This window comes from Molothrus aeneus, chromosome 19 (assembly GCF_037042795.1).
Source record: "Molothrus aeneus isolate 106 chromosome 19, BPBGC_Maene_1.0, whole genome shotgun sequence".
Taxonomy (NCBI): Eukaryota; Metazoa; Chordata; class Aves; order Passeriformes; family Icteridae; genus Molothrus; species Molothrus aeneus.
Window position 1 is genome coordinate 7,065,160 of NC_089664.1, and position 14,167 is coordinate 7,079,326.

General features: G+C 53.5%; 1 protein-coding gene across 5 annotated transcripts in view; it reads right to left on the minus strand.

Moving 5' to 3' along the window:
• Nucleotides 1-353: 353 nt before the first annotated feature.
• Nucleotides 354-14,167, minus strand: part of RAPGEF1 (Rap guanine nucleotide exchange factor 1) — an 84,748-nt gene continuing 70,934 nt past the window's right edge. For all 5 annotated transcript variants that reach the window (XM_066562809.1, XM_066562807.1, XM_066562810.1 and 2 more), the window contains 11 exons: nucleotides 12,546-12,621; nucleotides 8,981-9,069; nucleotides 7,477-7,565; nucleotides 6,909-7,094; nucleotides 6,673-6,757; nucleotides 6,361-6,455; nucleotides 5,844-5,922; nucleotides 5,599-5,700; nucleotides 5,077-5,174; nucleotides 4,567-4,695; nucleotides 354-4,050 (listed from right to left, as the gene is read on the minus strand). In XM_066562809.1, coding sequence (XP_066418906.1) covers nucleotides 3,900-4,050; nucleotides 4,567-4,695; nucleotides 5,077-5,174; nucleotides 5,599-5,700; nucleotides 5,844-5,922; nucleotides 6,361-6,455; nucleotides 6,673-6,757; nucleotides 6,909-7,094; nucleotides 7,477-7,565; nucleotides 8,981-9,069; nucleotides 12,546-12,621 — 1,179 coding nt within the window. In that variant the 3' untranslated portion in view covers nucleotides 354-3,899. The remainder of the gene's footprint in view (nucleotides 4,051-4,566; nucleotides 4,696-5,076; nucleotides 5,175-5,598; nucleotides 5,701-5,843; nucleotides 5,923-6,360; nucleotides 6,456-6,672; nucleotides 6,758-6,908; nucleotides 7,095-7,476; nucleotides 7,566-8,980; nucleotides 9,070-12,545; nucleotides 12,622-14,167) is intronic.

Below are 14,167 nucleotides of genomic sequence, written 5' to 3' on the forward strand. Positions count from 1 at the left end.
CTCCTCCTGAGCTGGCCTGTGACAATTATTTCCAGAGGAATTTTGAACCCTGTCCAGGACTGAAATAGCTCCATGGAGGGGTTATTTATAGCCCTTGGCTGTGGGCACACGGCCATGCACGGGCTGGGCACACGCTGGGAGCTGGGCAGCCAAAACCCTGACACGGGGACACCAGAGCCCAGAGAAGGTGACAGGAGAAGATGTCCCCTCCCAAGTGTATGGCTTGTATTGGGGCGAAGCCATCTTGGCAGAGAGAGGGAAGAAATTTATAGTGAAAAAATAAAGGGGGAAAGAGGCACAGGCAGAGGAAAACCACGGGGGGCACATGAGAAAACACAAAGCCACACCAGCGCCAGAGGCGGATTCGATTGTCACTTTAATCCACAGACTGTGCATGCACTGTAAACAGGATCATCAGGCAGGCTCGTTACTGGTGTTTTATTTGTCTTTAATATAAAAGTTACAGGTCTGAAATGTTTGCAGGAAGATGCCACCATGGGGGTTAGTGGTAAATCTATAATACAACGGAACTGCTTGGGGGAGAGGCCCGGGGCAGGGGGCTGGTGACTGGGGACATGGCTTCTCCCCACTCCCTGCCCCGTGTGGAGAGAGCACTCAGACTCTTCCCTCTCCCCAAAAAGAGGTGATGGCCTTGGGGACGCTGCCTGCAAGATGGGAACACACTCATGGCCAGTCTTGCACAAGGATGTTCTGGGTTTCTGCTCCCCAGGGACTGCTCCTGGAGAGTGGGGGGGTCTCTGGTCAGCAAACCTGAAGCTGCTCCAGGCAAGGGGACCCTTCTCTAAGGTCCCTCCAGCCCTGAGAGCCTGGCCTGAGGGTGGGACACGAGCCAGGAGCTGTGGCTGGGACACTGCTCAGCTGGGGATGACAGCAGAGAAAGGGGTGAAGGGGGAGGAAAGCTGGGGGGCACTCAGACCTCCCATCCCCATCCCCATCCCCATGGGCTGAGCCTCTGGCTCTGGGGGCTTGGCAGAGGGCAGAGACCAAGACCTCCTTTGGTGCTAACTGGGCTGGTGGGCTCAAGTGCAGGGAAGAACCTGGAAACGGCTCCTGCTGGTTGGGGATCACAGGATCACAGAATTTGCTGACTTGAAAGGGACCCATCAGGATCACCAAGTCCAACTCCTAGCCCTGCACAGGACAACCCAAAAATCCCATCCAAACACTTCTTGATCTCAGACAGGCTTGGTGCTGTGCCCCACCACCCTCTGGGGGGAGAACTCTTTCCTGATTTCCATCTGAAACCTCCCTGCCACAGCTGCAGCCGTTCCCTTGGGTCCTGTCACTGCACCTGCCCCTTGTGAGGCTGCTGAAGACCACAACGTCCCCCCTCAGTCTCCTCCGGGCTGAACAAACCAAGTACCCTCAGCTGCTCCTCATGTGGCCCCTCCAGACCCTTCCCCATCCTTGTGGCCTCCTTTGGATGCTCTCAAATAGCTTAATATCTTTTTTTTAATATCGTGATGCCCAAATTTAGTGTTGTCAGCAAAGTTCCTTGGTATCCCTTCCAGTCCTGTGTCCAGGTTGTCAGTGAAGATGCTGAAGAGCACAGGGCCAGGGGTGGAGCCCTGTGGAACCCCAGTCACTGCCAGTTTTGGGGTGTCCTGTGTGCCCAAGCTACCTGCTCACTCCTCAGGTAACACGGTCACTCAGCTGGATGAAGAGAAGCTGCCCCCTCCTGTCCCTCTGAACCCCCAGGGCTGTGATTCCAGAGCCACCAGCACACACAGCCCTCCCAGGACAGCCTGGCCACTGCACCCAAGGGCTCCTCAGAGCCACCAGGGGGAAGCCCACACCACATCCTGGGTGTATTCATCACCCTTTTCACCATGCTGGGCTTTTAAAAGATCTTATTTACAAAGGAAACATGGATATTACTTCCTGGGAAGCCTTTGGGGATTGCAAAGCCTTGGCTGGACAGAACACACAGCTCCAATGCCCTCAGTGCTATGAAAATAAACCACTTTTGAAGTGCTCTGGCTCAGACACCGTGGTTCAGCATGAAAAATTCCGGCTCCTCCTGCTCTGGGGCTGCATAGAACTGTGTAGGACCCCACACTGCCCTTCCCCAGATGCCCTCATGGGCAGGGGTCTGTCTCTCTGTGCTTGGCCACTGTGTGAGCCACGTGCCTGAGTGTTCAGGAAAATAACCAAGCAGGGCAAAACCCCAGGCTGTCACTCCCTCCCGAGAGCCAGGCAGAGCTGGCCAAGGCTTTGCAATCTGTCTGGAGAAGAAAAGGAGCGCAGCTCTGATTCACCCAGAACAAACAGAGCCTTTAGCAGGCACAGAGCTGCTATTGAGAAATAAATTAAGGATGCTCTGTGAAACTCCATGTCTGTATTCCTTGGGAGCTGCTGCCCTAAACCTGCAGGATTTTGTCAGAACCCTGTAAAAACCTGTGACCACGTGACAGGGAGCTGAGGAGGGTCTGGCAAAACCTGCAGGACACACTCACACCCACAATCCAACTGCAAACCACCGGAGCAGGACAGAGATGTGAGATGGGCAGGATGGGACACAGAGGGGGGACAGAAGGGCTGAATAAGGCACACTGAACAGATTGGGGTTAACACTGTGTGTGTGGGAAATGACACCCCTGCCTTGCCCTTCCACGCTGGGCTGTCCCTGCCCTGCTGGCAGCAGCATGGCAGGACTGGCGACAGGGACTGGCTGGGGGTCCTGCCAAAGCACAGCTCTCAAAGCACAGCACTGAGGGTCCCAACAGAGACCCCCAGAGAAAAACATTTGGCAACAGAGAGAGGAGAGGAGAGAGGAGTGGGTGGGAGGACAGGGTGGCTCAGCTGGGCACAGGGCTCCTTCCTGGTTCCCACTTCCAACCCAGAACTGGCTCCTTCAGGAGGCTCCTGCCCCTGCTCTGCAGCCAGTGCCCACCTGGCTGCCCCGAGCCTCCTTTATCCAGCACTCGGAACAACATTGTCACTGGTTGTGGATTTTATACAGACTGGTTTGAACTTGTCTTTTGTTTTTTTTTTTTTTTCCTATAAACTCATCGGTATTCAGACATGCATCAAAAATCTCCAGGGGGTTCTAAACACTAGGTATGTACAGTCTGTATGCTACAGCATTTCCTGTGCAAAAGCTAAGTACCATCGCTAAGAGACACGGGGGCACAGGCAGGTGACCCCCCAGGACGTGGGCAGTCCGTGTTTCCAGGTTCAGAGGGATTTACTGTTCCTTAAATAACGACATCTGAGAGGAGGAGGGGGGTGTGATGACTGGAGATGGCAGGTCCCTGCCCACATTTTCAGTGCCTCTTCTGTATCTACAACCGGTGCCTTCCTCCCGTGAAGAAGGCCCAGAGATCTGGGGTGAGCCGAGACCCCTGTAAACACAAGCAGCTCTCTGGAAGCAGAGCTCCTCTGGCAGGCAGCAGGAGACACTTCCATCCTCACGAACACGTTGGGAAGGTGGCATTGCAGGGGAGACTCCAACCCTTGGCTTCCACGGCCGCTGCTGCCCGACGCCGCTCCGGAGATGAGTCAGTGGGTGCTGAGCTCCTGCTGCCCCTGCTCGGAATGGAAACAAGAGCCAGGGTACACCTGAATGCAACAGGCCAGCAAACCAGCAACACGCTGGCGTGGGACACTCCTTCCACACAGCTCTGTCCCCCGGGTTAAAGCTGGTTCATGGCACAGAGGGGCGGGAGGAGGAGGAGGGCGAGTGCAGCGAGCACCGGCCGATCTCTGCCCTCGGCGGCTGCGCCGGCGCCTCCGCGCCCGGCATCGCCACCCCCAGGGCTGGCTGCCAGCTGGGAGGGAGGGTGTGTCATCCAGTGACAGGTACAAACATTCAACTCCAGTCTCATAGCTGCCCTCGGCGCCTCTGCGGAGCGATTCTCCTCGCACAACCCCTCCTCCTAGGTTTTCTCTTCCCGATCTGTTTTCCGCCTCGTGATGTTCCGCGGTTTGATTTTCAGGGACAGTTCCCACAGGGCCTCCTCAGCCAGGTGGTCGCTGAAGTCGTTGAAGAACGACACTATGTCGTCGTTCCTTTTGATGTCGTAATGTCTGGAAAACCACAGAGGAGCTGCAGTTACACAAGGGCTGTCTGGGGTCCTCTCCTGCCTTTGGGCCACCCCTGTCCCTGTCCTGCTCTGAGGACACCCAGCACTGTGTGTGGGCTGTGCCCTGCACTCATGGCAGTGGTGTCACACCACAAAGGGGAAAACCTGCTGCTGAATTGAGGGGAAAAAGGCACTTATCACACAGAAATCAGCAGTTAGATCTGCTGCCTCTGCTGCAAGACAGCACTGAAGAAAACCCCGAATACCCCAGAGAACACAGGAACCAGCAACGGCAAAACCTGAAGGCAAAAGTTATCTGGATCTCAAAACTAATATCAGAAAAATGCCCTTACAACGTTTATCTAACCTAGAGAGGGAAGGAGACTGATTAGAGCCCTGTTGTTCCCAGCTCTCCTTCCAACTCCCTTCCCCTTGCACAGGGGTTTCCATGTCCAAGCCCCTGCCCCAGTCCCCACAGTGGTGCCCCAAAGCCACCTCTGAGCCCCACTGCTGCACTTACACTTGCTGGAAGCACCTCATGCTGTCCAGGATGTTAAACTGCTGCCAGCGCTTGGAAAAGTTCACTTTGCTGTCAATGTAATCAGGGTTTCCCAGATGGACAAAGGTCAGGTCCTGCAGGATCAGGCCTCTGAAAGAGGGAAAGGGGCAGCAGGCCAAGGGAGCAGGCAAACAGACACAGAGGTTAGTCACAAAGGGCAGGGTGGCCAGCCAAGAGGCAGCCCAACAAAATCCAACAGCCTCCCACTGCCACCAGAATGGCAACCTCATCCAGAGGGAAACATTCCCCAGCAGCAGATCCAAAGGTGTTTAGATGCAAACACCCCCAGCTGGCCACCCTGCCCCAGCCAAACTGCTCCAGAGAGCACCCAGGGGCTGATGTGGCACGGTGCTGCCTCACCCCAGGTGCTGGGCAAAAGGCAAGGGCTGAGCTCAGCAGCAGCTGCTGAGAAATCCTTGAAGGAGCCATTTTAACGTGCAGAACAGTGTCAGGGGAAGGAGCTGCACTCACAGGTAGGGGATGCAGGGGGGCTCCACATCAGCCAGGGCTGCTCGGTAGGCGCGGAAGGACGAGGAGCTGTCGATCAGGGTGCAGTACTCAGCCAGGCCCTGCAGGACACAAATCCCCTGCTGACACCCCTGCTGCAAAGCCACTCTCCTTGTCACCTCCCTCCTGAGAGCCACACAGAGCAGGGAGGTGATGCCATCCTGCAAACACCTCCAGCTGATTTACTCAGGGTGTTCGCGTGGAACATTGCTGCCTTCAGCCTCCCCTGGCCTTGGGGTGCAGGAGGAGGAGGAGGAGGAGGAGGAGGAGGCTGTTGTTCCCTGTGACTGTGTTGGCACTCCTGCAGCTGTCAGAATGCCCAGCCACACTGAAGGCTTCCAGCACTGTGGCATTTTACCCACTGGAGAGGAGTTATCCACCATCCCTCCACCCTGGGACACTGCTGGGATGTAAAACCACTCAGCTGTTTGACACATAACCACACTCAGCCTTCCCCCAAAGATCACAGGCCCTACTGCTCCTCACCTCTGAGGTTTGCTTCTGCCACTCCAGCCTTCGGATGGGTGCAGAATCCAGTGCAGAAAGAATGGCCAGATAGGAATTAAAATTATTCAGCTTTCGTAAGTGCTGCGAAGAGGGAGAATATTCCAGTTACTTGAGAGCTCCGAAAAGCCTTCTAGCATCAAACAGCTCTACCAAGAAGTGGGCCCCACTCCCCTGCTCCTTTAAACAGGAGTGTGTGTGATTCACAGGAAAAAACAAGCCAGTACCTTCATAATCTTTATAAATTTAAGGAGCAGCCTCTCTCGGTCCTGGGCTTTTTCTTGTAGCATAATTATTGAACGGACCCTGGAAGAACAGACAGAATAAAAGATAAACCTACTTAAGCAGAGATCAGATTTCCTCTTGTTTCATTAAGAAAACTGATCACTAATAGGGATGGGCCAATGCTAAAAAGTTCACAATACCTCCCACTTAAATGAAGCACTCTAATCCACAGCAAAGACAGGATACTTTCACAGAGGGCATTTATTTGCAAGGGGAATGTTTATTTCAAGAGCTCAGTGATACTGATAATTAATTCCTCTGGATTACAAGACCCTCCTTATTTTATTTCTGCTGTGCTCTGGAGTCTTAGATGAGTGCTCTGCATCTACTTCCTGGCCAAAAATACACATTATCCCATTTGTAACAAAGGAACTCAAGTCTATGAGGAATACTTGGAATATCTGCAAGGCATTGGAGGTTAGGCACAGCTCAGTGCCATGGCTGTTCTGAGCTCCTTACCAGTAGGACATGTTATTAAAGTGCTCTGTGAACTGTGTCAGGTTGGGACTCTTCTCTTCATTTTGTTCCTTTGCCCAAAGCAGAACTTCTGGAATCTGCCAAGGAAGGAGAGGGGTGGGAAAATACCACACATTAAAATGGGATTTCTACCCCAAGGTTCCCAGCTGCAGCCTTTGTTCACAGCCACTTGCTGGCACAAGATCAGCTGTGTCCTACAATCCAGCAGGTGTCTGGGAGAGCTGGCAGGGAACACCAGACACTGCAGAAGGTCTAAACCCTCCCACTGCCCTCAGCCCATCCACATCTCTGTACCTCAATTTTATAGAAGAGTTCAGCATCCAGCAGGGTCAGCTGCTCAGCTATTTCATGACTGTGGAAATCATGCAGTGTCCCTGGCCTGTGGAAAACAACCAGGAAGTACCAAGGCTCAGAAAATGCGACCTGTTTTCTTATCTTGTATTTTGAACTGAGGAAACTCTTGTGCTCCCAGGGAAGGGATGCCCTGGCTCTCAGAGGACACAGATATGGTCACATACACCTCCCCTCACCTGGCTGCCACCCCTCTGGCTGCGAGAGGTTTGATGGAGTTGGCGTAGCTCAGCATTTTCTTCTGATCCACCTTATCCAGGATGTTCTTGCGCAGCACCCTGGCCAGGCTCAGCTCCCCACTGCACACCAGCCTGAACACCAGGTCCATCAGCAGCTTGAGGATTTCCTCTGTCAATTCCACCAAGCTGGGAGGAAGGTGGAAAACAAAGAGAAGGCATCAGAGCTGAGACACTGAGCTCTGGGGTTTGTATCTGTACTGAGTCTCATTGCTCCTTCCTACCAGCAGAACTGGGTGACTGAAATTCCTCTTCTTCCCAGCTCTTTCTTTACAAGAGATTCCCCCTTTACTTGTTATTTTCAAACCCCTGACCCAGTCAGGACACACAGGAAGAATCTTCCAACAGAGTTCAGCACTACAGGTGTCTCACTGGTCAGAGTTGGGGGATTTCAGCTGTCATTACAGATTGGGTTAAAAAAAATACATCTTCCCTAAAAACCACATTTTCCCAGCTGCCAGATTTCTGTGAGTTACTGACTCTACATCCCATAATGAAGAAGAGAACTCACCACAGCTCATCCACCACTCTCACCAGCACGAAGAAGGTGTTCTTACTGACTCTCTTCTTGAACGTGTCCGGGAAGTGGCAAAACTTCTCATATGTTGGTTGTAAATTAAAGAATTAACTCAGTGTAGCCAGACCAGCATCAGTGCAATTCCCAACTGCCTCAAGGAATCATAAAATCATTGAATGATTGGGGTGGAAGGGACCTTAACAATCATCCAGCTCCACTCCCTACCATGGGCAGGGACACCTTCCACTGTCCCAGGTTGCTCAGAGCTCCATCCAGCCTTGCCTTGGACACTGCCAGGGATGAGGCACCCACATTGGAACACTGTTCTGTCCTGATGGAAACTGGTGTTTGATTTCCAGGAGATAAGGGACACTGATATGGCTCTGAGATAGCATTAAACTGACACCAGCTGCTGGTAGCAGGGGGTGTGAGGAGGAACTGACACCTCGCAGAACTGAGAGCAGGTGTACCCTGAAATTGTTCTCTCTAAGGTGGCATTTAATGAGCAGCACTTCCCCACAGTGATCTCCCCCACTGGTCTGTGACATCTGCTCTCCACAGATCTCAGATGTCACCTCCACCTTCCTGGCTGCCCAATCTGCTGCAAGGAGGACAGCGACAGGGGCGACAGCACAGGCTGCAAAACCTTCTGCCAGGTGGACAAAGGGACAGAGAACAAGGTTATCAGTAAGGCAGCACTGGCAGGGCCTGCAGGGGTACCCCAGGCTGGATTGTCACCTGGCTGAGCTGTGCTGTGTCCCTGGCTGCTGATCCCAGAGCAGCAGCTCTGCTGCAGATGGCACTGACGAGCTGCAGCAGGACACGGTGACGTCAGGCTCCCTCTGACGTGGCTGCACAGCCACCAGAGCCACCAGAGCCAGACCCTGCCCTGCTCTGCTGGCAGGGAACAGAGCCAAGGGCAAGGAAAGGCAGCAGGGTGCTCAGGGAGAGGGCCTCTCCATCCTCTGCCAGGAATGCTCACCCTGCACATCAGGGCCCTGCCTCGTCACCAGGTACAAGCTCAGCTCAGGACTGGGAGGCCAAGAGCATCTTCAGGGCTGAGTTTATTGCAGTAAGAGAGAGAAAGCCTTGATGGTTTAATCATCTCTAATATTAAACTACACTTTCCCACACAGGCAGTACCCATGGCCTCTCTGGAAGGCAGAAGGTTCTCTGGTCCCCAGTCTACAAATGAGATGTCCCAAATAAAAGACCAGTTTCCCAGTGACACACAAAAAACCTGAATTGCTCCTCTACCCTGCCAGGACCCTCAGGAGACAACTCAGGTCCAGTATCCACTGTGGCTGGACCTGCCCCGCAGTAATTCCCACTGGAGAGAGTGGAGGTGAAGGGATTCCTGCCTGGGACACCATCAGGGCCAGCACATCACTGACCATGCTGCCAGCAGGCTTTTGACCAAAAACCTTGCCACCAGCTCCCTCCACACTGACCATCCAGCTCTGATTCCTGATGGGAGTGAACTGCCTCTGATAAAAGGATATCTGTACTGCAGCTTCTTGATGAGCTCTTCAGGGGTAATGAATGTCCTGTATGTGGTCAGAAAGGCTTCACAGTACAGCACCAGATCTAGGCAAAAAAGCAACAAAGCTTCAGTCAACTCTGCTTTCAGAAAAAGGAGCTTCTTGTGAGGTTGAATGCAGACGTACAGAGGAGGACAGGGACACATTTTGGTGTGAGTGAACTTCCCAGGAAGGCTGTGCTGTTGGTCCTTACCAGCAGATGGACCCTTTGGCACAAGAGCAGCAGTGACACTGCCCTGTCCCCGCCGGCCTGGCCCTGGCTCCCACTCAGGCTTGTGCCTCATAAAAGGGTCAGTGAAAAACACCCTGCTTGTGGGACAGGAGCTATCAATAATGTGTCACAGAAAAACATCGTTCAGACCTTGGGGATGCTTAAAAAAGAAGATCTGATGGCAAGAGGTGATGCCTGCTCTGCCTTTGGTGCTCAGGCAGGTCACTCTGCCCTCCCAATGAGGAACACACGTGTTTCAACACATGCTGTGGTGCTGCAGATCCTCTGCCCTTGCTGAGTTCCAGGAAATCCATCCCAGGACAGTGTAAATAGAAGATTATTTCCAGCCAAAAGAAAAGCAAATTGCACTGCAAAAACTGATGCTGCCTCAACAGAGATGTGGTGCACACAGCCTGTGCTGATTCACCTGGAATTGCAAAGGCTCTGGGCATTATCATGGGCACAGAGGATGGAATTTGAAGAAAGCACAAATTGCAAACTGGAATGCAGATGTCAGGTGAAGACTGCAGAGCACTTGCAGTGCCAATGCCTGATCCCTGTGGACAGGAGTGCCAAACAGAGCAGGGGCAGGGCAGCAGGGTGTGCAGGGGATGGCTCCCTGCCCCTGCCAGGAGCACAGCACCAGGGGCAGACAGAGCAAGAGCTCCTGCTGTGCCTGCCCAGGCTGGGCTGTACATGCAGGGCTTGTTCCAGCCAGAACTGGCATCACCCCACAGCCACGTGCTGTACCAGCCACTGCTGGGAGGTGGCAGGAGCAGGGCACAGAGGGAGAGCTCTGCCTCTCTACCTGCAGTGCTTCCCTTGGCAGGAACCTCACCTTCCTCCTGCCCTGAAATCAGGGAGTGCTGCTGCCTCTGGGTTACAGACAACACCAGGCTTTGTCCAGCTCTAACCCTGCACTCACAGCAAGTGTGTGTGGCTGTGAGCACTTAACTGACCAGGGATTTTATTCCTGAAGACCACAAGTCTCTCTTTATTCCTTATGCCATTTAGCTTTTTCAGAAACTCAAATGGACAAGAAGCATCATGCAGCAGGGCGTGGAGTTACATTTATTCTGGGTTCCCATCTGCCCAAAAGGCAACGTGAGGTAATACAGCTGGTCTGCTCTGGCACTTGAAGCTGCCAAGAAATTCATCTTTAAAGGAAAGCCTCTTAACTCTACCCCTCTGTGCCGTTTGGCTGATTGATTTACAAGCCTGGAATTCTTCTCATTGTAAGCTTAATTCATTAACCCTCTCAGTCACCCAAGCAGAGGGTTAGCATAGCACAAATTCCTCTGTGCTCCATTCAGCTCTGCCTTGGCAGGCTGAGCTCAGGCACTGGAACTGTCGCCTGCCCAGCTCCTCCACCCAGCTCTGCACAGCTGCACCACTGGGCACATTAAATCCTGCTCTGGCTTCTCCCAGCTCTGAAAGGTTCTCCACAGCTCTCACCCCACTGCTTGCAGAGCCCTCAGAGCCCCCTGTTCATGAACTGGAGGTCCAGCACTCACCCCCTTAGCCAGCAGCTGTCTTCCAGCAGGAACAGCAGGGGAGTTTTTGGTTGTGATGCTTGTTCCAGAGAACAGAGCAGTTTCTCTATCCCACTTTCTGTATGTTTATAAGGGGTATTTCCACCATCTCATTTAGACTGTTTTTTCAACATACATTTCCAGCCTTGGCACAATCAACTGCTTCCTCCTCTCTGGTGTGTTCCTAACTTGGTCCTTTCTGCCTGCATTCTATGCCCATGCAGACTGGGAAACACAGCTGTCAGGGGAAGGATTTTCTGGCTAGCTGAACGGTGCTGGTAAGTAATTGCAAACATCTTATGCCACAGTAAACCCCCTGTCATTTAAAAATGTACATGAAAGATATTTCCCCTTTGACTATCAACCTCTAAACTGAGCACTGAGTGATTCAGAGGGTTAGGGCTTTGCCTCCCAGGAGATAAGGAGATCAATCCTGGTTAAGGCCATCAGCACAAATGTGTTTGGCAGGTTCAAATCACTCTCTGGAAACACTGCAAAGGCTGTCTTTGCCACAGGTCTTGGAAAGGAGCTGCTTCATGTGTGTGGTGCCTGGGTTTGCACAGATGAAGAGGGGTTTTAACAAATCTGGAGCTCAGGGTTGCTAATGTGCCCTTCTCCTCCCCCACATCTGCTTTTGTACTGTGGATTCCCTCTCTGAACTGGTCTGGGTGGCTGCCAGGACACAAGTGGTACAGAGTGGGACAGGAGGTGGCACAGAGTGCCAGCAGAGCAGCACCTGGGCAGCCTCCCAGTGCCCATGGGTACTGCATTAGACCCAAACCAATATCCCTTTTTTCCTGCTTTGATGCAACAACCATTCCATAACTCCCACATCACCACTGCCCTGAAATTCAAAGGACAAGGAGCACCTCTGGAAACAAGATCCATGCACAGCAGGCTGGTCACACCTGCAGGGGCACAACACAGCACTGTCACTGCTGTGCCTCATCTTCCAGATCCAGGCAAGGGCTGGGGGGAGTTAATCCCATCCCTGCTGCTAAATGGAACCACCAAGGGCTTATCCAGCTGACCTCCATCTCCCAGAGACAAACACAACCCCCAGGCTCAGAGGATCCCTGCAGACTCCCCCAGCCCAGCTGTCAGTGGCCCTGGGGCAGAGGAGAGGCAGCCAGAGCCGTGCCAGGCTGTGCCAGGCTGTGCCAAGCTGTGCAGGCTGTGCCAGGCCGTGCCAGGCCGTGCCAAGCTGTGCCAAGCTGTGCCAGGCTGTGCCAGGCCGTGCCAGACCGTGCCAGGCCGTGCCAGGCCGTGCCAAGCCGTGCCAGGCTGTGCAGGCTGTGCCAGGCTGTGCCAGGCCGTGCCAGGCCGTGCCAGGCTGTGCAGGCTGTGCCAGGCCGTGCCAAGCTGTGCAGGCTGTGCAGGCTGTGCCAAGCCGTGCCAGGCCGTGCCAGGCCGTGCCAGGCTGTGCCAAGCTGTGCCAGGCTGTGCCAGGCCGTGCCAGGCCGTGCCAGGCCGTGCCAAGCTGTGCCAAGCTGTGCCAGGCTGTGCCAAGCTGTGCAGGCTGTGCCAGGCCGTGCCAGGCCGTGCCAAGCTGTGCCAAGCTGTGCAGGCCGTGCCAGGCCGTGCCAAGCTGTGCCAGGCCGTGCCAGGCTGTGCCAGGCCGTGCCAAGCTGTGCCAAGCTGTGCAGGCCGTGCCAGGCCGTGCCAGGCTGTGCCAGGCCGTGCCAGGCTGTGCCAGGCCGTGCCAGGCCGTGCCAAGCTGTGCAGGCCGTGCCAAGCTGTGCCAGGCCGTGCCAGGCCGTGCCCTGCTGCCCCACCTACCTTTCCTGTCGGTCTCTGTGGCGTGCACCAAGAGAATGTCTCCAGATCCACCACGGACATCTGGCCCATCATCCCCCTGCAATGGCAACACAACCACGTTAGGCACAGCCCAAGCTCCCTTAGGCCTGGTTTAACATTGCTGAGATTCCAGCTCAGCAACAACTGGCAGCACACAAAATGTTCCTGGCACTGCTGGCAGCACAAGCTGGGACACGGACTTCAGTGCTGGGATAATCCTGGAATCTGCAATGAGCATTTGGAGCCCCACATGAGGAGCTGGGCTGATCCTTACTCAGGGTCTCCCTAAGGCCAGGTTGTGGAGCTCAGGGAAGGCTGAACCTTCTGCCCAGAGGAGAATGAGCAGAAATGCCACAAATCCTCCCAGAAGACCATTGGCAGGGCAGCAGCACTGTGTGAACTGTCTCAGAGTGCAGGATCACGTAGCACAGTGGCTCTGGGGTGGGAGGTCATGCATTCAACTTGCATGCTCCTGGAACATCAAAACCCAGCAGTTAATTCCCTAATCTGGGGCCATTTGGCCAGAGGTCACCTGAAATGATCCAATAACTGGCAGAAGAAAACAGCCCTGCTAATTGCTTGACCCCTGCATTACCACTCTCTAAAACACATCTTTCTTCTAGCTACTGCATCTCATAACTCAAAATATGCAAAACTGATCCACCACTCAGCCAGCAGTTCCCACACTGCAGGAAGCAGCTCCCAGTGACAGCTCTATACTGCTTCAAACACGTAGATCAAAAAGAAAAGAAAGAAAAAGGACACTAAGACACAGATCTGCTAATCCCAAATGTTCAGAAATCACTGATTTTTGTATGTTTTTTAAAGGAAACAATCAGTCAGAGGAGGCTGGAGTTGTGTCTGGCTTCCCTTAGGAATGTCTTTATCATTTCAATGTGCAAAACAGTGAAACATGGATTACAGCCATGGAGCAGCTCTGTGTAAGATGTGAATTTTTCAGGTGACCCTCTGGCAAGACTCATGAAATACTACTTAGAGAACATGTAAAAGCTTCTCACTCTCTGCTGCACATCTCAGCTGACCAGAGAACACCCCTGAAGTGCCAGTGAATGATCCATTCTCTCCGTTTTCCAGCCAAGCCCCCTGCCAGTCTGCAGGTTCCCTCCAGCTGCATGGCACGGGCAGCTCAGGAGCACAGTGAGCAAATCTGGCTGGGAGTGCACCCAGGGCCAGACACAAAGCCATTTCTCAAACACAGAAACAACTCCTGTGGCTGCTTTTCCACATCACCAACATCATGTCCTGCTCATTCACCTGCTCTCAGAGAGAAAGGCCAGCACCATCACCCACCCCTGCATGGATTGTGCTCAGGCTCTCAGGTGATTCATTTCACACTGTCAGAGGTTGAAGAGGTAGGAGGGGGCAGACTGGGAAAAGGGCACAGGATGTGCTGGTTTTTAGGGAGACATCTCACCTTTTGTTAAAGCCTCACTCATTGCTGGTGCTCCCTGCCTGTACCAGCATCTCATACTTAAACAGCAGCCTTCACACACACACCCCACTTCTGCTGCAACCTAGTTTTTCCTATCTAATAAAAGCTGATGCCTTGTTTGTGCACACAGAGAATCAGATTTCAACTCAGA